The sequence below is a fragment of the Condylura cristata genome, unplaced genomic scaffold (genome assembly GCF_000260355.1).
Source record: "Condylura cristata isolate star-nosed mole 26May11 unplaced genomic scaffold, ConCri1.0 scaffold00002, whole genome shotgun sequence".
NCBI classification, from domain to species: Eukaryota; Metazoa; Chordata; class Mammalia; order Eulipotyphla; family Talpidae; genus Condylura; species Condylura cristata.
In genome coordinates this window covers 12,643,173-12,666,909 of record NW_004567103.1, presented here as the reverse complement: position 1 = coordinate 12,666,909, position 23,737 = coordinate 12,643,173, and the positions used below count along the sequence as shown (strand labels likewise).

General features: G+C 47.4%; 1 protein-coding gene across 1 annotated transcript in view; it reads left to right on the top strand.

Annotated features, from left to right (window-relative positions):
* STK36 (serine/threonine kinase 36) overlaps positions 1–23,263 on the top strand; it is a 23,617-nt gene extending 354 nt beyond the window's left edge. Inside the window, exons 2-27 of the mRNA XM_012724631.1 lie at positions 88–253; positions 1,224–1,364; positions 1,477–1,554; positions 2,835–2,965; positions 3,196–3,445; positions 5,869–5,962; positions 6,258–6,427; positions 6,562–6,749; positions 7,232–7,331; positions 8,738–8,881; positions 10,353–10,532; positions 11,988–12,085; positions 12,543–12,648; positions 13,624–13,774; positions 13,960–14,087; positions 14,564–14,668; positions 15,255–15,353; positions 15,431–15,519; positions 15,798–15,861; positions 15,999–16,109; positions 18,034–18,135; positions 18,510–18,684; positions 18,931–19,078; positions 19,295–19,442; positions 19,965–20,711; positions 22,023–23,263. Of these exons, the coding sequence (XP_012580085.1) occupies positions 170–253; positions 1,224–1,364; positions 1,477–1,554; positions 2,835–2,965; positions 3,196–3,445; positions 5,869–5,962; positions 6,258–6,427; positions 6,562–6,749; positions 7,232–7,331; positions 8,738–8,881; positions 10,353–10,532; positions 11,988–12,085; positions 12,543–12,648; positions 13,624–13,774; positions 13,960–14,087; positions 14,564–14,668; positions 15,255–15,353; positions 15,431–15,519; positions 15,798–15,861; positions 15,999–16,109; positions 18,034–18,135; positions 18,510–18,684; positions 18,931–19,078; positions 19,295–19,442; positions 19,965–20,711; positions 22,023–22,166 (3,975 nt within the window). The 5' untranslated portion in view covers positions 88–169 and the 3' untranslated portion in view covers positions 22,167–23,263. The remainder of the gene's footprint in view (positions 1–87; positions 254–1,223; positions 1,365–1,476; positions 1,555–2,834; positions 2,966–3,195; positions 3,446–5,868; positions 5,963–6,257; positions 6,428–6,561; positions 6,750–7,231; positions 7,332–8,737; positions 8,882–10,352; positions 10,533–11,987; positions 12,086–12,542; positions 12,649–13,623; positions 13,775–13,959; positions 14,088–14,563; positions 14,669–15,254; positions 15,354–15,430; positions 15,520–15,797; positions 15,862–15,998; positions 16,110–18,033; positions 18,136–18,509; positions 18,685–18,930; positions 19,079–19,294; positions 19,443–19,964; positions 20,712–22,022) is intronic.
* Positions 23,264–23,737: the final 474 nt, after the last annotated feature.

The following is a 23,737-nucleotide window of genomic DNA, read 5'->3' as shown; positions in this document are numbered from 1 at the left end:
ATACCATGTTTTTGTGACCTGGATGGATTATTATGAGAAAAAGGCAAGATGGTTTAACATTAATTTTTTCTCCCATGTCCGAACCAGGCCTCCCAGATGTTTGGAACTGTCCCTGGAGTTGTAGCCCTTCGCTACCTTCTTCCTTCTGAGGGATCCCGAAACCTCTATCATGGAGAAGTACCACGTTTTGGAGATGATTGGAGAAGGCTCTTTTGGGAGGGTGTACAAGGGTCGCCGAAAATACAGTGCTCAGGTGGTGATTTCTTGAGTGGGATTTGCACCCCCAACTCTAGTAAAAAATGGGGCTATAAGGGAAGCATTCATATCAAGCAATCTTGTCATCGATTCCTTCATATTCTTACGGAGTATGGGCCCCGAAGTTGGAATAATTGGATTCAGTTTCTAATCCCACAACTTTCTAGCTTTAGGATTATAGACAAGTCACTTAAATTCTCTGTTTCAGTTTCTGAATCTATTGAATGGGAATGAGAACTGTATTTGATGGAGTTTGAATATTAAATGATGTTGCATTTAGTGCCTGGTATCTAGTATGTAACAAATCATCATCCTTATTAATTTCTGACAGACTGATTAATCCGACACATTATTATTATTATTAATCTCTGCTGCAGAAAGAAGTAAATCACCTGAATTCTATAATTCCCTATATATTTTTTCTTCTCTTTCCTATAAAATCTTCCCCTTAAGTCTTGAGTTTCTTACCCAGATGAGAGCATCTCTTCCAGAATCTACTGAAGCTATCTGTTTGGCAGATGCTATTTCTCCAGGGGTCAGGGCTAGGGCAATCCTGTGTAAGGCTAGGGTACCATGGGAAAGTAGTGGGAACAGTTACAATAAGAATTATTCAAACAATTTGAAGTCCAAGTCATGGACCTCTGAGGTTAATGTTGAAGTTCTTTCAATAGTATTGTTAGACATTTTTTTTAAAGATTTATTTATTCATACAGAACTGGGTACAGGCCAGAGGTGCAGGTGTGGTGAGAGGCTTCACCAAAGACAGAGTGGGGGGCAGAACAGGCAGATTGACTTAAGTACACTGCACAGGGGAGCAGCACGTGGGTCCGCCACACCATGTGGATCACCTCCGGGGCTGGGATGGAACTTGCACTAAAGCAGCTATGGCTAGCCTGCAGTGCTCGCTATTGCGCCACCAGGGAGGGTCCCAGTGTTGTTAGACTTTGACTCTTAACACTCACTGACAGGTGGTGGCTCTGAAGTTCATTCCAAAATTGGGACGCTCAGAGAAGGAGCTCAAGAATCTGCAACGAGAGATTGAAATCATGCGGGGTCTCCGTCATCCCAATATTGTGCATATGCTTGACAGTTTTGAGACTGACAAAGAGGTGTGTTTTAACAGTTTGGGGTCACTTCCCTCTGAACATGAGGGTGCCAGCAGTCTTCCAACTTCAGATTGCATAAAGCTGGGGCTATCCATTCATTGCCTTTTTCCTACAGGTGGTGGTGGTGACAGACTATGCTGAGGGAGAGCTCTTTCAGATCCTGGAAGATGATGGAAAACTTCCCGAAGATCAGGTATGCTTCCTGGCTCAAACTTCTCCCTACCCCTGGCTTCTCTGCTAGTTAAGGACTGGTAGATGGAATTGAGGGCATTGTTTTGAAGACTCCTGTCCTCAAAGTGTAGGTGGATATAGGGATGCTATGGTGTATGCAAACATTGGAACCAAAATTTCTGAATACAAAGGGTGGCTTGTCACTTATTAGCTGGATCCTTTTGGGCAATTTTAACCACTTGGTGCTTAAGCTTCTATAGTTGTAAAGTAGAGGTAATAATATTTACTTAACAAGGCTTTTGTGAAGATAGATCAGTTGATTCACATAAAGTGTTTGAAAAAGTGTCCAACACACTAAGTATTTAGCTTAGCTAGCTAATCATTTTGTTGTTAGGCACCAGTGTGGTAATACCAGAGAAGACAGAAAGAAATAAGGGTTGTGGTTAAGGCAGGACTTGTCTCCACGACACAAGGATTATGTGGGATTTGAGCGCCTTCTTTGGCCACACTCATTCTAGGGATTTCTCTGTACTCTAGCAAGTAAACTTTCTTGAAGACTTATCTTCTGTGCGCTCATATTTATTTATTTATTTATTTATTTTAAAGATTTATTTATTTGTGCATACAGAACTGGGGTACAGGCCAGAGGCTTGGGGCGGCGAGAGGCTTCACCATAGACAGAGTGGGGAGCAGAACAGGCAGATCGATGAAGTACACTGCTGAGAGGAGCAGCGGGCGGGTCAGGAGAGGTCTGCCACGCCATGTGGTCTCCTCTGAGGCAGGAGGGAATGGAACTCATGCTGAAGTGGCTTTAGCTTCTCAGTGCTGTGCTTTAACCCGCTGTGCCACCAGCGAGGGCCACTGAGAGCTCATATTTATAAGTCATGATACTTGTTTTGTGTCTGACTCTTTCCCTTGAGAAGAGGTATATGTCAAATACATACTAAGTGCCAGACACCATTCTGAGAATTACATTATTTTATGTGCTTTAACTGATTTAATCTCCACAATGAGGTAGGTGGTCTCATCATTGTCACTTTATAGACATTGAATCTGAGAGACACGAGATAAGTTGCCTAAAACCAGTAAGAAAGACTTTACTTAAATGAATGGGTGAACAAAGAAAAGAAAGAATGAGTAAAGGGAGAAGTACTAAAGAAGGTATTGTGTGAAATTCTAGAAAACAGGGAGGGTACAGAACGTCTGGCTTCGGCAGAGACATCTAAGGAGCCTTGAGACTTGCCAACAGGCCCCTCCCTCCGCCTTTCCCTGTGTCTTTTCCATCCGCTGTTTGATCTCTAGGTTCAGGCCATTGCTGCTCAGTTGGTATCAGCCCTATACTATCTGCATTCCCACCGCATCCTCCACCGAGACATGAAACCTCAGAATATTCTTCTTGCCAAGGGTGGTGGCATCAAACTCTGTGACTTTGGGTGAGGAGCCTGACCTTCTGTCTCTGCTTCTCATTCTTCAAGGACTCTGAGACCATACCTTTGACTTTCGTGGGCCTCGTTTTAGAATCTGAGCTGGAGACTGGGGCTCTTGTTGGGTCCTTTGGAAGGTGCTCTCTGTTTGGGTGTGGGGTACCTCACACGATGATAGTGACCAGTTCTAGTTTTCATGGACTATTTTCTCTCTTTCCGTTTCCTTCCGTCATCTGCAGATTTGCCCGGGCTATGAGCACCAACACGATGGTGCTAACATCCATCAAAGGCACACCGCTCTATATGTCTCCAGAGCTGGTGGAAGAGCGACCGTATGACCACACTGCGGACCTCTGGTCTGTGGGTTGCATCCTGTATGAGCTGGCTATAGGCACCCCTCCCTTCTATACCACAAGCATCTTTCAGCTGGTCAACCTTATCCTCAAGGACCCTGTGCGCTGGCCGCCTACCATTAGTCCTTGCTTCAAGGTAATCAATATAGAAAAGGACATTACTTCTGTACTAGAAACCTTTTCCCTCTGCCCCTCTTCCCTTCTCTACTTTTTAAAAAGATTATTTACTTATTTATTTATGCATAAAGAACTGGGGTACAGGCTAAAGGTGCAAGGGTAGTGAGACAATTCACCAGAGACAGAGTGGGGAGTACAACAGACAGACTGATGAAGTACACTGCTGAGGGGAGCAGTGGGAGGGTCAGGAGAGGTCTGCCGCGCCATGTGGGTCACCTCTGGGGTTGTGGATCACAGTCGTGCTGCAGAGACTACGGATAGCTTCATAGTGCTGCACTTTAATCCCTTGCACTACCAGGGAAAGTTCCTTTTGCAAAATTCTTTTCCAGGTCTAGGGCAGGACTTTGCAGTTACTGAGTCAATATAAAACTGAGCGAAGTCATAGGAGCTTGTTCCAGAGGGTGTTCTCATGTCTGCCAAACTTGAGCAGTCCCTCCCTGAGCTTGTATATTATCACAATGGAAAGAGAATTTCAACGTACCATTGATTGTTTCACATACTCTCTATTCTACTTATTTCCTATCAGATGCAGTATCCAGTTGATAGCTAGATTTACCCAGTTTTCCTCTTCCTGAAAGAAGATACCCAAATGGTCTGAATTAGAGGGATTAGTTGAGCGATTAGGGCAGATGACAAGAGGTGGTGCCTGCTCCTTGCCGCTAAGCCTCAGCAGACTCACCCTTTTCATTTTTTATCTAGGGCAAGGTTTGGGCTTTTAGTGGATTTAAATACAATCTTCTCCTAGAGTGAAATTTAATTATGACTTCTCTTTAAGGTTAGAAGGGACAAGTTTTTCCCCAACCTTCTTGGTTGGGTCAGCTAATTTTTAAAAATTTATTTAATTATGCATACAAGAGCTGGGGTATAGGACAGAGGTGCAATAGGTGAGAGGATTTACCAGAGGCAGAGTGGGGAGCAGAACAAGCAGATTGACTGAAATATACTGCTGAGGGGAGCAGTGGGCGAGACAGGGGAGGTCTGCTGTGCCATGTGGGTCAGCTCCCTGGCTGGGGATTGTACTCATGCTGTAATGGCAGCTGATAGCTTCATAGTGCTGAGATTTAACCCCTTGTGCTACCTGGAAAACCCCAAGTAATAATTGACAAGAACCTAAACAATGGAAACCTAAGTAGGTGACGTACCTCAGATAGTCGTTCTATTGTAGGGTAGACAAGCTGGGAGCTTCAGCAGAGCCCTGGTAAACTAATCATTTTATTTTACTTAAGTTCCTTTTTAAAAAATATTTATTTGTGCACATAAGAACTGGGGTGCGGGCCCTCCCTGGTGGTGCAGCGGGTTAAAACACAGCACTGAGAAGCCAAAGCCACTTCTGCATGAGTTCGATTCCTGCTTGCCCCAGAGGAGACCACATGGCGCGGCAGACCTCTCCTGACCCGCCCGCTGCTCCCTTCAGCAGTGTACTTAGTCGATCTTCCTGTTCTATTCCCTACTCTGTCTCTGGTGAAGCCTCTCACCGCCCCTGAGCCTCTGGCCTGTACCCCAGCTCTGTATGCATAAATAAATAAATCTTTAAAAAAAAAAGAACTGGGATGCAGGCCAGAAGTGTTAAGAGGACTCCCCAGTGACAGAGGGGGTTGCAGAACAGGTGGATCCACTGAACTCCACTGCTGAGGGGAGCAGTAGGGGGACAGGAGAGGTTCTGCTGCTCTATGTGGGTCAGCTCCCTGGATGGGGTTCGAATTCGGCCGCCGTAGCTGCTGATAGCTTCATAGTGCTGACACAACCCCAGCACCACCAGGGAAGCCCTAATCATTTTATTTTAGAACCATGGTCATAGTCTGCTAGTACTTACTATTCCTGTTCAGGCTCAACTGAAGGTTTCCAAACCCGAGAGTAGCTCATAATCTGTACCCTTTTCAGAGTCAGGCTCCTTACCCCTCTAGCCATCTTGAAGATGCAGAAGATTTGTTTTTGAGTGCTCCCAAATACGTCTTTACTCTGACATGTGTGAGTGTGTTTCAACCGCACCGTTTCTACCTGCTGCAAACAAACTACAGTCAAAGGGAGGGCAGAGTAAGCAGTTTGGGACTCCTTTGCAGGTTTGCTTTCTGAAGATGAATGTGAACTTGACAGTCCTCTCTCCCATTTCTCTCGTTTCTTCACATAGTTGGTGACACTGAGATTTCTATTTTTACTTCTGGGATTTTAAAGTATCCAGGACAGGCATTAGCCTCCCCAGGAGGTGAGGTAGTGATGTCTGATCACTTCAGCCATGGAAAGGAGGCCTCCGAGAGGGGTGATCAGGACATAGCCAGTCTGCACTAAGCATGGACTTAGGACTCTTGGTTTGGTGGTTCTGCTGATAGGTTAGAGAGGGCCTACAGGAAATGAAGACTGATGGGCTGTTTCTTCTCTCTACAGAACTTTCTGCAAGGACTTCTCACCAAGGACTCTCGGCAGCGTCTGTCTTGGCCAGACCTCTTACATCACCCCTTTATTGCTGGTCGTGTCACCAGTGAGTCATCAGGATTCCCAGGGATCCTGTATTTCCCTCATGCTCTCCCACTTATATCCCATCTTCCCCCCAAATCTGAATCCCACACACCATCTTTCACTCTACCAGTTTGAACTTTCTTCGTAGCCTTTTGCTGAACCTTTATCACTTCTCTCTCTAACCCCCCTTCCTCTTAGTCATTTTGTCAAAATGGTCTCATTCCACAAAGCCTGGACACACTGAAGTTGCTCTGGTAAGGGGCCATGGTGGCACAGCTCCAGTGTGAATATGTCTTTCCTCTCTCCCTTCCTGGCAGTAATAACGGAACCAGCTGGCCCAGATTTGGGAACACCATTCACCAGTCGCCTACCTCCAGAACTTCAGGTCCTGAAGGACCAACAGGCTCATCAGCTGGCCCCTAAGGGCAGTCGATCTCGTATCTTACGACAAGCCTGTAAGCGCATGGCTGAGGAGGCCAAGCAGAAGGTGTGTGGGACACTAAGAGGGAAGTCTGTGACATGACTAGGCTAGTTAGTAACTAGGGGAATCAGAGAAGGTAGGTGACTTTCTAGGGTTCACACTGCCAGTGGCAGCCAAGTAGTTCTGCCTACTTTCTACAGAAACATCAGGACACAGGGCCTGCTGTTGATCGAGAAGAAATGATCAGCACGGTGACTTCTGATACTGTCCCTCCGTCCAAACTGAAGAGCACGCCTCAGGAATCAGGCCTCTTGGCTGGGATCTTGGCTTCAGAAATGAGGAGCAGCTGGGCTGAGTGGGGGGCTGGAGAGGCCCCCCCTGCACCTCGGTGAGGAGGGTATATCCAGAGGTTTATAGGACGAGGGATCTTGCAGATCTTTAGCTCTGGCCAAAGCAAATACATGATGGTCCTATCAACAGACACTGCCTAAATATATATAGGACCCTTGAAGTGTGGGTCACGGGTGGTGGGTTCTAATTCCAGATACTTTCCTGAATTAGTGGGAGCCGACCTTTCTCTGTGGTTCAGTTACACAGTAACTAAAAGGGAAAGAATCATCTCTGTGCAAAAGGAAAGATTATTTGAGTTGAGAAACACAGGTAAAAACTGCCAAGGCAAACTTAGGAATAAGATCCAAAGTGAGAGGACAGTGGCAGCTAAGTATGTCGTGATCAATGGATTATGTCTCTATCACATCCTGGAAGGAACTCTCCTCAATCTAGGGCTTGTTCTTCATTCCTCTTTCCTGGGCCCAAAGGGAGGGATGAATGAATGAACCCTAAGCCTCACTCATCCTGTTCCTCTGGTAGGGAAAGCAGGATCATCCAGGACTGTGAACGAACATTCCCAGAGTTAAGGCCAGAGGTGATGGGCCAGCAGAGCGTGGAGGCTGTGGACCTAGAAAATGAGGTGAGCCTGAGTTCCTGCCCTGGGATCTTGACCTGATCTTGTTCCTGCCATGGATTTGGTCTGAGTAATGTTTTCGATAACTGATTCCCAACACTCCCAATCTGAGTTCCTGTTGTGTTAAAAATGCTTTCTAATTTAGTTTATAGATTTTAATTGCATGGATCTGAACATGTAACTATCAGAAATTAGAATACATCGGTAAAAATGAAAGTCTTTGAGCCTTCCTGTGTCTCAGTGGTGTCTTCTGTTGCTTGTTTAGTCTGTCTCCTTCAGAACTTGTACATATCTGTGTATACACTTGCATAAATAAGTAGATTGGCTGTTACTACATTATTGAGTTTATTCCATATAAACTCATACATTATTGAGTTTCATTTTGCATCCTCTCTCTCACCATGTGATCTGTTTTAGAGAACTTTTTAGACTGAACATGTAGTCTACCTCAATCACTTGTGGTTTTTTTAGGGTTTTAACTTTTTATTTTGAAATAATGTCAAGCTTAAAATATCATTGTCAGTGTGCTACAAAGGATTCCTCTATGTTCCTTCATGCAAATTCACCAATTGTTAAATTTCTGCCATGTTTACTTTGTGATTCACACTCTCTTTCTCTCTCTATATATATAGACGCTTTTCTTTTCTGCGTTATTTTAGAGTAAGTTGCAGAATGCCGTTTTACCCCTGTGTATGTTAATGCATATTTCCTATAAACATTGCTCACTCACTTGCATAAACATTGTACAGCTTTAGAAGTCAGAAATTTCACATTGTTATAATTCTGTTACTTGGCCTAGATTCCACATTCAGATTTTGCCAGTTGCTCTGGTAATGTTTATAGCAAAAGAAGACTCATTTTCCTGGTCCCTAATGCATTCCAGTGTTACTCATTGAAGGAGTTGTTGTATGTTATTTGATTCCTTTAACCTAGGAACAGTTTCTAGTCTTTCTTGGTCTTACATGACTGACAGAATTGAGGTGTATAGGCCAGTTATTTTGCAGGATGTTCCTGAAATTGAAGTTCCTCATTACTTGATTCAAGTTAGGAATTTTGGACAAAAATACAACATAAGTGGTGTGTCTTTATTATCACAATCATCCTGGCACAGATATGCCAGGGGTTATTCTATTGCTGATATGCTTTTTTGATGTTTCCATTTTTTAAAATCACAAACCATGCTGCAGTGAATCTCTTTCTCGATACTTCACTTTATGCACAGAGGTCAGCCTTTTCCAAAAGAGTTCAAGACCTCTTGCAAACTGTCAAATGTACCTTTTTAAAGTGGTGGCTGAAGAAAACACATTGGCGCCAGATACACTGGCTCTGGTTACTTCACGATTCCCAGGTTGAAAGCTACTGCTCTTGAGCCCCGCAGACTCCTCCTGACCTCTCTCACCCCCATGCCTCAGGACCCAGACAGTGATGATGAGTGGGAACACCTCCTGGAAAGCACCGAGCCTGTGCCTGTCCAGCTGAAGGCTCCTCTCACCTTGCTGTGTAACCCTGACTTCTGCCAGCGCATCCAGGGTCAGCTGCTCGAGGCTGGAGGGCAGGTAATGGGCAGGTGAAGGCTGTGGATGGGATAGAGACTATTTTCACAGAAGAGGCGTTAAAAACAACAAAAGGAGAAACAGAGTTGTCTCTTTCCAGTTCCCTTTCAGTCGTCTGTTTAATGCAGGGAGGTTTGTTAACTTCTAGTAACACTAAAAGAGCAGGCGTGGGGTTTCTCTTCCCGAAGGGAAGAGTAGGGGTCCTGTCTGCCTAGAATTGATCCACTAACCACATGATGCAAAACAGCTTTTCTGGTAGTAAATATTTTGGGCATTGTGGACAAGAGGCAAAATCTTTCTTTGTAGATGAAATTAAAAACATGGATGTAATAAATAAGCATACAATATGTTGTAATGCAGATCTATGAATGAGAAGAATGAGATTTTTTTTTAAAATTTATTTATTTGTGCATACAGAACTGGGGTACAGGCCAGAGGCTCAAGGGCGGTGAGAGGCTTCACCAGAGACAGAGTAGGGAACAGAACAGGGAGATCGACTAAGTATACTGCTGAGGGGAGCAGCGGGCGGGTTAGGAGAGGTCTGCCACACGATGTGGTCACATCCGGGGCAGGTGAAATCGAACTCATCCAAAGTGGCTTTAGATTATCACTGCTGTGCTTTAACCCGCTGCACCATCAGGGAGGGCCCTTGTTTTTGTTTTTTAAGATTCTTTATGCAGGGGCCCTCCCTGGTGGCATAGTGGGTAAACGCAGCACTAAGAAGCTAAAACCACTTCAGCATGAGTTCAATCCCTGGCCCTGGAGGTGACCCACATGGCGCGGCAGACCTTTCCTCACCTGCCCGCTGCTCCCCTTAGCAGTGTACTTTGGTAGTCAGCCTGTTCTGCTCCCCACTCTGTCTCTGGTGAAGCCTCTCACTGCCCCTGCACCTCTGGCCTGTACCCCAGTTCTGTATGCATAAATAAATAAATCGTTTAAAAAATATATTCTTTATGCATATAGTACTGGGTACAGGCCAGAGTTGTGGGGAGTGAGAGGGTTCACCAGAAACAGAGAGGGGAGCAGAACATGCAGACTGACAAAGTATACTGCTGAGGGGCGCAGTGGGAGAGATAGGTGAGGTCTGTTGCACCATGTGAATCAGCCCCTGGCTGGGGATCAAACTCTGCAGTGGCTGCCGATAGCCCTGTAATGCTGTTCTTTATCCCATTGTGCTACCAGGGAGGGCCCTAAATCCTTTCCTTTACTTAACTGGTGAGTAGGAACTGGTTTGGTGTGAGTCCCAGGAGGTCCCTTCCTGCCTCTCTGGCTTGGCTGATACACTTCGATGACCTGATGATCTGTGTTCCTCGTCCCTGGCACAGTTTCTTTATTCCCTGTTCATCTTCCCCTTAGATTCTGCCAAGGAGGAATGAGAATATTTAGTCTGTTTTGGCTGCTCCCTGGGGTTACTTGATGATGCTCCTTTTTCTCTGATTATACTACTCACTGCCTCTTTCCCTTTGTCACTCAGATCTTGAGAGGCAGCCTGGAGGGTGCCTCCCGTATCCTGCCTGCGCTCCGGGTCCTGAGCAGTCTTCTGTCCGGTTGCAGTGACGCTGTTCTTTTGTATTCCTTCTGCCATGAGGCAGGACTCCCGGGGCTGCTGCTCAGCCTCCTCAGACACAGCCAGGAGAGCAGCAGTGTCCAGCAGGTAAGCCCAGGTCACCCCTGAAGACACACAGGGGTTCCTTCTTGGACTTCTTTTCAAACTGCCTTCTCCATTGGCCCAACTGCCTTTTCTTTTCACCTTCTCTTTCAAGTTATTAGAACACGAATCACAAAGTCTCATGTCTTCTGGGGCAGACAGATAATGTGAGGCAGTGAAAGGACTTGTGTAGCACTAGTATGGGGAAATATAAATTGGAGACCACATGCCCAATCTAAACAAGACCCCCTTAGGCCCTCCCTGGTGGTGCAGCTGTTTAAAGTGCAGCACTGTGAAGCTATCTGCAGCCTCTGCAGCATGAATTTGATCTCCTTGCACCTCTGATCCATACCCCAGTTCTTGTATGCATAAGTAAGTAAACCTTTAAAAGAAAGAAGGAAGGAAAAAAAAAAATGTGCAAAATTGGGACCTCCCTGGTGGCGCAGCGGGTTAAAGCACTGCACTGAGAATCTAAAGCTGCTTCCGCATGAGTTTGATTCCCGCCTGCCCCGGAGGAGACCACATGGCGTGGCAGACCTCTCCTGACCCGCCCGCTGCTCCCCTCAGCAGTGTACTTCGTTGATCTGCCTGTTCTGCTCCCAACTCTGCCTCTGGTGAAGCCTCTCACCGCTCCTGAGCCTCTGGCCTGTACCCCAGTTCTGCATGTACAAATAAATAAATCTTAAAAAAAAAAAAAAAAAATGTGCAAAATGATGTAAAAATAAACTTTTGTAATAATTAAATTAAAAAAAATGCAAAAAAAAAAAAAGAAAGAAGGAAATAAACAGGATATGCCCTTCTCTGCTCCCATCCATTGTTAGCATGGGGAATATGAGCCTGGCGTTGCCAGATCCGTTAATGTCCCAGAGATTTTAATGTGCAGTTTTCAAATATTTAGAGCATTGTGCTTTGAAATGTTAAGTCCCAGGCTTTATTGACCCACTTTATGGAGCAGGGCACTGAAATTCAGTGATAACTCATATATAGGTACTAACTTGTAACTAGTCATAGAAATGATAAGTGGACCAGATTGAAACTCAACCTGACTGGGGACAAGCCTTTACTCCTGTGTGCTGTCTGCGGTTGCAGCTGAGCTGGGAGGACAGTAGAGAGCGATGTTTAGTGGGGCTTAGTTTCAGGCAGCTAGAAAGCTACACTCTACTGATGAGTGTTTTAAAGTAATTAGGAAAGAATTTGAACTTATTTGAAAAACAGGTCCTGCTGAACTCAATATGCTGTTCAAGCCAAATAAGACACAATTTCAGGCTATTTATAGCCTCTTGGCTGATGCTTTGTTATTCTAAGTCTTCTCTCTGTACAAATGCTCTCTTCCCACCCCTTTCTCTTTGGTGAACCTGATTGAAGATGTGGATGTCTTTTTTTTTTTTTTTTTTATTGCTTTTTCTAGTATTTGCCTCCCTCACCTACACGTCCCTAACCCTCTGTCCTCTTCCCTGGCAGCAATGCTGGTATGCGACTTTCGGACAGGACTTGATGGCTGCAATTCAGGCCTACTTTGCCTGTACCTTCAATCTGGAAAGGAACCAGACAAGTGACAGGTGGGCTGAGAGGCCATTTTGCTTTCTTGTCCAGTTTGACTTCAGTTTCTACCCCCTTCACTTCCCCTCCACATGAGGAAGGTGACAGGTTAGGAAGAGGTGAAGGAGGGGTAAGCAGTGATCTGTGATAGGTTTAGGAATCAGCTGACTGAGCCATCAGAGTCAGCTAATCCTATTAAAAATTCCAAGACGTCTTTTAAGTTTTCCCTACAAGACTTCAGGGTTCTAGAGTTCGGAGTCACCATGGCATAAATGGAAGGGTCAAGAAATGAATAACCTCAAGAAAATGGCAACAAGGGGCTTGGTGATATGTTATATGAGACTATGTGTTCAGGGAGAAGGGGGGCATTATGAGGGGTTCTTTGCAGATTGTCCTGCTTGCCCAAAACTGATCCATTAACTACATCCATTTTTTAGCTGTGAGTTGAGAAGAAACCACAGGCTTATTTTTTCCCAGCCTACAGGTATTTCAGGAGGCTGCCAACCTCTTTTTGGACCAGTTGGGGAAACTGCTGGCTCAACCCGATGACGCTGAGCAGACTTTGCGGAAAGATGGCCTCATGGTAATCCATGCCCACAGGCAGACTTGTCGCTCCTGTCTTTACCCATTTCCCATCGCCTTTCTTAGGACCATGTAGGATAAGGTCAAGGTAATAAAACAAACATTTGTTGAAATGCCGACTCTGTGCCATATACCACATGAGTTAGGGATCAGTTTCAAGGGAGCAAGGACAGTCTTGTCTACTTGGGAAGATGTAAAGTGATCAAGGTCAAGGATGTGAAAAGTCATTAGATCTTTCCATAAATCACTGAAGAAGATAAGATTAATGTTACTCGGAGGGTCATAGACTCTTGATGATGATCCCTGCTAGGGTTTGAAGAATGCATGGAAGTTTGTCAGGTAGATGAGGCAGGAAAGTAGGGAGAGTCCAAGCAAAAAGGTAAGCATGTGCAAAGGCCTAGAGCTCTTAAGCAGTGTGGACTATTTCAAGGAACCACAGATAGTAATAGTCCTTCTTTTTGGTTTTAATTTATGAGATTAAATTTTTCTTAAGAGGATGATTAGTTTTTGATCTAGTTTGAGAGCTCGTCCTTTCAAGCTGGGGAGCTTTTAAAGTCTACCCTAAATTTTGGTCAGCAGTGACTTGTGATGTGGCCAGCTCTTCTCTTATGTCACTGCACTATGAGTGGTGTAGAAGGGTGGGGAGAAATACCCCATAATGTGAAGTTCTGGACTAGGTTGGGAAAAACCAAGGAATCTCCAGGAGTGACACTCCTAAGCCACAAATAACATTTTGAAGAATAGGTGAGAAGAGAGAGATAATATGAGCAAATAGAAAGATTGCCACCTAAAATTCCTGTTCTTGAACTCTGAGGGCAGTTCCAAGGCATTTTCTATGCAAGGAATACATAGAATTAGACAGCCGGACTCCTAAGTTCTTAACCTCTTTTCTCGGCTCTTCTGGGAGCCTTGCTTCTTACCCTAAATCCAGTCACTTCAGATGCCCTCATGATAACGCTGCCCTGGTCTCTCCTAGTGCTTTACTGTTCTGTGTGAAGCCATGGATGGGAACAGCTGGGCCATCTCCAGAGCCTTTTACTCCAGCCTGCTGACGACCCAGCATGCCGTGTTGGATGGGCTTCTTCATGGCTTGACAGTTCCACAGCTCCCTTTCCACACGCCCCCAGGTAAAGCCAGATTGGGGCTTCTCCTGACTTACTTGTCCTGTAGGCTCACCTCTGCTTTTTCTACTGCCCTGTCCTAGACCAGTGCCTAGTGTCTAGTGTTCAGTACATAACTGTGAACTAAAAAGTGAGTGGAGACCTGAGACGACCAACCAGCCCCACCCTGTGCCCTCTGCCTCTCTCCATAGGTGCCCCCCAAGTGAGCCAGCCACTGCGAGAGCAGAGTGAGGACCTGCCTGGAGTCATTTCCTCTGTGCTGGCAGCCATATGCACTGCTCCTGTAGGGATGCCCGGTTGCTGGGAAGCCAAGGAGCAGGTCTGTGCTGCAGATTCTAATCCCATTGCTAGCATTGGAAAGGCTGGTCCCAGCTTCTCAGAAAGGCAGAAAAGCAAGCTTGTATGCCTGCCCTTAATCAGTGTTTCCAGAAACAAGTGCTCCAATCTTAGATCTGAGCCACTGGTAGAAATCGAATTTTCTAGAGCCCTTGGCTAGCTGGAGAACTTGGTGACAAACTGTATGGTAGGGTAGGGTAGGGTAGGCAACTTACAGTTATGCTTTAAGAACTCAGGAGTCCTACTTCCTGCTCTTACCCAGCAGCACTTCTATACCTACCTGCGCTGGGGCTAATTTAGGCCATGACTTTCAGTTCTCTGTTGTCTCTGTAGACCGAGCTCTGAGGTTCCTGGTGTGTTTGGGAAGAGTCTAGCAAGGATTTACAAGTCCTGGTTAACTGGAGATGTAAGAGGAATAGGTTTGGGGCGTGGGGTTGAGCCACAGGTATGTCCCTATAGATCTCTCGGCATCTGGCAAATCAACTCACTGAAGACAGCAACCAGCTGAGGCCGTCCCTCATCTCTGGCTTGCAGCATCCTGTCCTGTGCCTCCACCTTCTCAAGGTACTACTATCCATACTTCTTGGCATTTTGGATTTTTTTTTTTTTTTTTTTTTTACATAGAAGAATTGGGGGGTAGGCCAGAGGTACGGGTGTGAGAGGATTCAACTAGAGACAGAGTGAGGAGCACAGCAAGTGGAGTCACTGAAATCCATTGCTGAGGGGAGCAGTGGGTGAGACAGGAGAGGTCTGCTGTGTCACATGTGGGTCACCTCCCTGGCTGGGGATCGAACTCAGCAGTGATAATATTGAGACTCAACACCTAGGCCAGTAGGAAGGCCCCAGATTTCTTTCTCACCCCCAGATTGAGAGAGACACAGAGAGATGAGAGACCATCTTGGAGAACCCCTTTCTGCTTTTAAATTTTTCAACTCAGAAGGCCCTACTGTTAGCCTGACCTTAAAGAACGAAGTGTCCCTGTCTTACTGTCTCTCAGCAAGAGGCAGAGGTGGCCTGAACATCTCACCCCCCCACCCAAGTACAGGTACCAGGTCTGTGGAGAGGCTTGTCCATGCTGGTAGTGAGCCTTCCAGCCTGGGAGCCCAGGGGTGGCCCTGCCTGACTGGCGGACTCCTTCCTGCTCCCTTAGGTGCTTTACTCCTGCTGTCATGTCAGCGAGCGCCTCTGCCAGCTCATAGGCCAAGAGCCCCTGGCCTTGGAGTCACTGCTGATGTTGGTCCAGGGCAAGGTAGGCCGGCCAGAGCGGGTATCTCACGGCGGCCCCACCATCTCAGAGGTGCGCTCTTACCTGAGTTTCCTTTGTAGGTGAAGGTCGCAGATAGGGAAGAATCGACTGAAGTGACGCTCTACCTCCTCTCCCTCCTTGTACTTCGACTACAAGATTTGCCTTCTGGGTGAGTCATTTGCCTTCAATGGAGTCTCTTCACTGAAATCTTTCACCCAGACCTGGAATAAGGAGAGTGGCCCCCTACAGCCTATATTTAGGAGGGATTAGGATAGAGAGAATGATGTTTTCGGTACAAAGAGCAGACCTGAATCCACCCCAACAAAGGCTGTGCCGTGGAGGCGGACGTGCGGCCTGTGTAGAGAGGGCCGCCCAAGCAGGGGGACGGCCACTCTCCAGCTCCCTTTCACATTCTGCAGCCCTGGGTGGATCTCTTTTGTTCCTCAGAATGGAGAAGCTAGGCGGTGAGATTGCTACCCTCTTCACCCATTCGCACGTCGTCTCTCTTGTGGTGAGTTTTCAGTCTTCATCTTTCTCACTGTCATGCAACCTCTGGGAGCAGGGGAGTCACCATCCCATCTGCATCCTCCTGCGGCCTGTCCTGGACACCATTCTGATGTGGACATTCCTCCTCCCACCCTCCCACAGAGCGCAGCGGCTTGTCTTTTGGGGCAGCTTGGCCAGCATGGTGTGAGCCTGGATCTCCAGCCTGTGGACTGGATCGCTGCAGCCACACACGCCCTGTCTGCTCCCGCAGAGGTGAGGTCTACCAGGGAAGATGTACACGTATTTTCTCTGAGTCAAACAGGGAGCCAGGGAGAAAAGACAAATGCCTGCAAGCCTCGAGTAAACTAAGGAGTGGTGGAGGAATGAAGGAGGCTTCCCTTTCCGACCCTTCTACTTCCAGATAAAGCACGCTCTGAAGCCAAACTGGTCCTGTCCTCAAATCCTATACCCTTAAAGAGGGGAGGGATGGAGACCTAAGTTATCTGAGGGGTGAGATTTCCCTGCCCATTTCAGTTCCCTCCTCTAGAATCTCCTGCTGTCCTCCTTAAGATCCTTGATAAGGCTCGATTTCTTCCCTTTCTACATCAGTTTGCACTGACTTTTGCCACTTTCTCCTTAACTGAGATGGAAAAGGTGGCTGGCATTCTGGGAACTCTTCAGGAATTCAGGATATTCTGTAGCCTCCTTTCTGTCAGGTGGCTCTCTTTTAAGGCTTTCTTTCTACCTTCTTTTTAGGCCCTCTGGAGTCCATATATCCCTCACTTTGTAAAAAGGATAGAATTCATATTCAAATTATTGTCATCCCTTATGTATGTAGAATTGTTAATAATTTACAAGGCATTTTCACATGTTATCCTACAACGCATGAAAGATGGGCACCTCAAATGCAGTATTTTTCTTTTCACTGGATGAAGTTGAACTTCGGAGTGATAGTGTTCCATTAGGGAGGGCATAACATGCACTCATCACGATGGCAGCACCTCAGTTAGAAGCCTGGTTGTCACAAAGGCTGCACCCTCTGTTTTTTTTTTTAAAGATTTATTTATTTACACATATGGAATTGGGGTACAGGCCAAAGGTGCTGGGGGTGAAAGGATTCACCAGAGAGAGACAGAATGGGGAGAAGAGAAGGAGGATAGGAAGATGAAATTGAAATACACCTCTGAAGGGAGCAGCAGGTGGGTGAGGAGAGGTCTGCCACACTGGACTTCTGGCGGGGAGTCGAACTTGTGCTGCAGATAGCTTCATAGTGCTGCACTTTTACCCATTGTTCAACCAGGAAGGCCTCCCCCTTTTTTTTAAAGATTTATTTCTTTATGCATACTGAACTGGGGTAAAGCCCAGAGGTGTAAGGGTGGTGAGAGGATTCACCAGAGACACAGCGGGGAGCAGAACAGGCAGATGGATGAAGTACACTGCTGAGGGGAATAGCGGGCGGGTCAGGAGAGGTCTGCCGCACCATTTGGGTCAGCTCCAGGGCTGGGGATTAAACTTGCACTGGAGCGGCTGCACCTAGCTTGCAGTGCTGCACCCTAAGCTGTTGAGCCATCAGGGAGGCCCTGCCCGAGGGCCCCTTTTAAACTTTTTTTTTTTAAGATTTATTTATTTGTTCATACAGAACTGGGGTACAGGCCAGAGGCTCAGGGGCGGCGAGAGGATTCACCAGAGACACAGCAGGGAGCAGAACAGGCAGATGGACGAAGTACACTGCTGAGGGGAGCAGCGGGCGGGTCAGGAGAGGTCTGCCAGGCCATGTGTTCACCTCCGGGGCAGGCGGGAATCGAACTCATGCTGAAGTGGCTTTGGCTTCTCAGTGCTGTGCATTAACCCACTGCGCCACCAGGGAGGGCCCCCTTTTAAACTTTTAATCTACCTGTTTTCTACTTCTGGGAATTAGAGTTAGGCACCCTCAACTGTGTCCCCACTGCAGCCTCCTGTCTAGCAAGTGTCTTCCTAAGCTTTATCTTTGCTGTGTCTGTGTCTGCTTACCCTGCCAGACTGTGTCTTTGGGACTGGTCATTGAGTGACTAGGCTGGAGCCAACACACAAGACCACAAGAACTCTCCAGTACTCCAGGCCTACGAAGAGCTCTTTCTGCCTGACCAGGAGCTGGGCGCGGGCCTGAGGCCGCTTCATCTCTCCCAGAGATCGTTTTCTTCTTGCCTCTCTCTGACAGGTTCGGCTGACTCCTCCAGGTGGCTGTGGGTTCTATGATGGTCTCCTCATCCTTCTGCTGCAGCTTGTCACCCAGGAACAGTTGCATCCTAGGATGGGGGAAGTAAGCAGTGAGAACCTGGGCATCTGGGGAGCCACTGGACGATAGGAAGGAAGAAGCAATTCACACTTGCCTTCCTCTCAATCTGTGTCTATCACAGGCCACCTGCATTAGTATGGACCCTTTAAAGAATTCGTTCAGTTGCGTCTCCTGGGATTCAATGGGGGGAAAAGCTGGAATTTTCTGGTTCTAGCATGTGGTTTGAGAGATCAGAGTTTTTAGATGGGATCAGAACAGGGACTAAGGCCATGGAGTAATCCCTAGGTAGGAAAATAGAATTATTTCTGGGACTCCCTTTCCCTACAGGTTAGGGATCAGAGTAAAAAAGACACTTTGATTCCTGAGTTCAGCCCACCCTCCTTCAATTTTGCCTCCAGCAGGGGAAAGGTAGCCTGATACGGGATGTGGCTGGCTCAGAAATGTGGACTGTTCTGTGGCACCGCTTCTCCATGGCTTTGAGGCTGCCCAAGGAGGTGTCCACCCAGGAGGAGGAGCTGTCTCTATCCAGTCTACAAAGCTCTGAGCCAGACTGGACGCTCATCTCACCCCAAGGTATCTTTCCATCAGCCTGGCCTCCTTGGTGGGGCCAATGATCAATCTCTCCTCAAGAGAAGGCTGCCTGTAATGGGTTATTCCACGAGTGCTGTTGCTGCCTCCCAGGGAGAGAATGCAGAGTGCCCACTGGAGCTGCTGAAGGATGGGGAAGGGGCCAAATAGGTGTAGTCCTGGGGCTGTGTGGAAGAGGGGACCTCAGTGCCTCTTGCCTGCCCCATTGAGGCCCATTCTTGTTATTTCCAGGGATGGTTGCCCTACTGAGCCTGGCCGTGGCCATCTTTACCCAGGAGCCCCAGTTATGCCTCAGCCACCTTTCACAGCGTGGAAGTGTCCTCATGTCCACCCTGAAGCATCTCCTTTCCCCCAGCTTCTTGTATCAGCTGGGCCAAGCGTGAGTCTGAGCCAAAGGAGGGAGGAGACCAGAAGTCTCAGAGGGTCTGGATTTTTTGGGGCGTGGAAGGGGAAGGCATGAGGGAAATAGCTGACAGTGTGAGCTATGAGGATTACTGAAACTGGGGAAAGGGAAATGGGCTAGAGAATTTGAGAAAAGGGTGAAGGATAAAGGGTGGGTAAGACTGAGTGAGACCTTCCACACTCCCATCCTTAGGCCTCATGGGTCTGAGTTTCTCCCCGTCATGGTGCTCTCAGTCTGCCAACTCTTCTGCTTCCCCTTTGCCCTGGATGTGGACTTCAACCTCCTTGTAGGTGTCTTGGCTGATCTCACAAACTCTGAAGTCACAGCCCACTTACTGCAGGTACTTGGGAAGTTACTGGAAGGTGGGTCAGGAAGATGGCCAACCTGTGTACTCTGATTCACTTCCTTACAGCTCCAGGGCTCTGCTGGGCCCATTAGAGTTGAGCATCTGGTTTGATTTAGAGTTGGAGTGGAGAAAGCACTCAGACCTGAACAGAGGCTTGTGTTTGGAACTGGGCTGGTTATCTCCATCATTCTCTTATCTGGATTCCATTGGATTTCCATGAGGAGATCATCCATTTAGGCTGTGGACACTCATCTCCTCAGCCAGGAATCACTTCCCTGCTAGTTGTTAGCAGTAAGGGCACTGAAGGTGGAGAAAGAATTCTTGCAAAGATTGAACCTAGAGAGGACCATGGGCTTCACGTTGTGTCTCATGTGGGTGTTATGCGTCAGGTCTTCCAGCTTTCTGTGGTATTTCTCATCATAGCTGGGCTTTCCTCACTCCCACATTTTAGGTTCTAGCTAGCTAACTTCTCCCTCTCCCCCTGAACTACTTCAGCTGCTCCCTCTCCTCCTCCAGGTGTGCTGCCATCATCTTCAGTTGCCACAAGTGGAGCTGCCCATCAGTCTCCTCACACACCTGGCCCTCACGGAGCCCACCTCTCTCAACCAGTTTGTGAACGCAGTGGCTGCCTCCCCCAGAGCAGTCCTCTCATTCCTCTCGCTTGCTCTCCTGGGTGACCAGCCGCTATTGACGTCTGACCTCCTCTCACTGCTGGCCCACACAGCCCGGATGCTGTCTCCCAGCCACTTGTCCTTTATCCAAGAGCTCCTGGCTGGCTCCGACGAATCCTATCGACCCTTGCGCAGTCTCCTAGGCCATCCAGAGAATGCCGTACGGGCGCGCACTTATGGGCTCCTGGGACACTTGCTCCAACACAGCGTGGCCCTGCGAGGGGCCCTGCAGAGCCAGGCTGGCCTGCTCAGCCTTCTCTTGCTGGGGCTTGAGGACAAAGACCCCACCGTGCGGCGCTGTGCCAGCTTTGCCGTGGGCAACGCAGCCTACCAAGCCGGTCCCCTGGGCCCTGCCTTGGCAGCCGCGGTACCCGGCATGACCCAGCTGCTTGGAGATCCTCAGGCTGGTATCCGGCGCAATGCTGCGTCAGCTCTGGGCAACTTGGGGTCTGAGGGGTTGGGAGAGCAGCTGCTACAGTGCCAAGTACCTCAGCGACTCCTTGAGATGGCGTGTGGAGACCCCCAGCCGAGCGTGAAGGAGGCCGCCCTCATTGCCTTGCGCAGCCTCCGGCAGGAGCCCCGCATCCATCAGGTACGCCTGGGCGTCTTAGGCGCTGCAGTGACGGAGGTGGCACTCGTGTGGTTTTTGTGCGATTGTCTTTAAGGAGTCAGTACAACCAGAAACCCAAACTGTACCCCTCTCTGAGAGCAGTGTCTTGGAGCTGAGTTTTCCATGCCCCATTTCCAAAGCTAGAGAATGGAAGGGGCCGGCAGGAGGGCACCATGGGCTGAGAAAGTGTGCACTCTCAAGGTCCATTCTAGGGAAGGGGAGAGTAGTAAAATTTGACGTGTAGTGTGGTTTCATTCCGAGGGCCATGAAGGACTCTCCAGGTGAAAAGCACCAAGCTAGGCACTTTGCCTTTATTTTCTGTTTGTTTTTTTTTAAAAAGATTTATTTACTTGTGCGTACAGAAATGAGGTACAGCCAGAGGTGCAGGGGAGGCAAGAGGATTCATCAGAGGCAGAGTGGGAGGCAGAACAGTACACTGCTGAGGGGAGCAGGGGCGGGTCAGGAGAGGTCTGCCGCGCCATGTGGTCACCTCCAGGGGGTGGGGTTTGAACTCATGCTGAAGCGGCTTTAGCTTCTTAGTGCTGTGCTTTAACCCGCTGCGCCACCAGGGAGGGCCCTATCTTCTGGTTTTTAAGCTACTGTGCTCTTCATTGTAAAGGTGAGGGAACTGAGACACAAAGAATTTAGTAACTACTTTAGAATGTAGACTTAGACTTTGAATCCAGAGCCCACACTTTCTTTCCCCACCTTGGCTTCATAATGTAGCAGTTTTTATTATGGACAAAACACCCTTGCATTTGATGAGATAGGAGCCCGTACTGTTAACCACTGCTTTATTCTCTTCCTGAACAATTTTCAGTGTATAACCATTCAATAAAAATCATACATCTGCTTCAGATAATGCTAACTTCCAAAAATAGCTCGGTGTTGTAGCTTTGGTGGTTCATGCTACCAGGATATAAGTGAGTATATACATTATAGTATTTTTTGACAGCCCATGTGGAGAAATCATAAAAGAAATTCACGAGTGGTGATGAAGCTGTGACCCCTTGTCTGCCTCTCTGAGTGGAAATCAGGCTTTTCGCTCACCACTACTGCACCCTTTACCTCTTCTGGGGACAGGGCATGGTCCCTTGGTATTTTGGTTTCATGACCTGTCCCCAGAGAGAATGAAAGTAAACCTCTGTCTTTGCCTCTAAGGTTTTACTTTCCCCACACAATCTATTGTGAATACCCAGGAGCCCATTTTCTTCCTTTTCTGGAGTGGGACTTGCCGGGCCAAAGGAGTGTCTAATGCATGTTGTGTTCTGTTGCCTGCTCTCTCTCCAACAGGTGCTGGTGTCCCTGGGTGCCAGTGAGAAATTAGCTTTGCTCTCCCTGGGGAGTCAGCTGTTGCCACACAGCAGCCCCAGGCCTGCGTCGGCCAAACACTGCAGGAAACTCATTCGCCTCCTGAGGCCAACCCACAGCACATGATGCCCGGCTCCCAGGGCCCAGCCTCCAACCCGGTTGCCCTACTCTTGCCAAGTCTTCCATTTTCTACACTACAAGCTACCAATTCAACGGAGAGCTAAAGTGATGAGAAAGAGAAACTGCCAACTGATTGGAGATTGAGACATTGGAAAGATTTATGTATAAAGCTCCTTCCCCGCAGATTCGGATGCTAGCAACAAGTAAACTTCATTATTGTTGGTGCCAGAGGAGATTGCTTCCGTCTCTTCATCTTGGGGTCTTCTCTCCAATAACGTGCCTTGAACCCCAGGAACATGCCTCCTGGACCTTTGGGAAACACCTTCTTTCTGACAGACCTTGTCTTTCTGAAACTCCTACAATCCTCCCAGCAGATTCTTGCCCTGGCCACAGGGGGAGACAGAGCCTACGTAGCTCTGGACAGTCCCTGTGGTGGAGGGTTCCCCAGCCCATAGCTACCTCCCCACATGTGGATGGGGGTGGGGAGTGTGTGTGTATATGTATATGTATATATACAGACACGTGTATGTATGTGTGTATGTATGTATTAGTTCTGTTTGTAAACTCTTGCCATAACAGGTGTGCTTCACTCTACTTGGAGCTGCCAGGGTAGGGAGTTAGGAGGCTCAGCTCCTCCGTTAGTATTTCCATGGTACTGGAAGCACCGATGTCCTTTTCACCTAGATCCTGGTTTGAAAGCTTATTTGTATCAAGTAGCTTCCTCCACCCCAGATAGTTATATGTGGTCACTACTTTCAAGTTCAGGAAGGTAGTGCTAAAATAGGAAAGGAAGGTTAAGTAGAAGCAAATTGGATTGCTTCAAATCTAAAGCTTAGTGACTAGTTTTACTATTGAATGACGTTTTAGTAGGAGAGCCTAGGTCCTCAGGAAGCAGTTTTTTATGGAGACTGCAGACGACCAGGAAGGGGTGATTGTCAGGCCCCATTAGAATCGTAGTTCAGCTGCAAACATAACTAAAGTATTAGGTCTTGACTTGCTGGATGGCTTGGAACAAGTTTCCCAGGTCCTCATTTCTCCATCTATTGAAAGACTATTCCGTCCTAAATTTCTAAAACAAATCTCAACTATTTTAGTTACGAAAAATGAATATGGTACCCTTATTTTTATTTATTTATTTATTTATTTATTTATTTATTTATTTATTTAAAGATTTATTTATGTATAGAAGAACTGGGGTATAGGCCAGAGGTACGGGGGTGGGGGCAGTGAGAAGATTCACCAGAGACAGTGGGGAGCAGAACAGGCAGAGCTACTGCTGAGGGGAGCAGCGGGCGAGGGGAGAGGTCTGCCGTACCTTGGGGTCAGCTCCCTGGCAAGGGATTGAACTTGTGCTGCAGTGACTGCAGAGAGCTTCAGAGTGCTATGCTTCAATCCTTTGTACCACCAGGGAGGGCCCATGACTTTATTTTTAAATAAGGGATATTATTTCTCATCTTCATTGACCACTCTGTTTATATTTTAGCAAAAATAACTTTTTAAAAATATAAACCACTGTAATCTTATCCAGGTGATTTCATTTCAACTCATCATGTTTTTATTGACTCCCTCTTATGTGC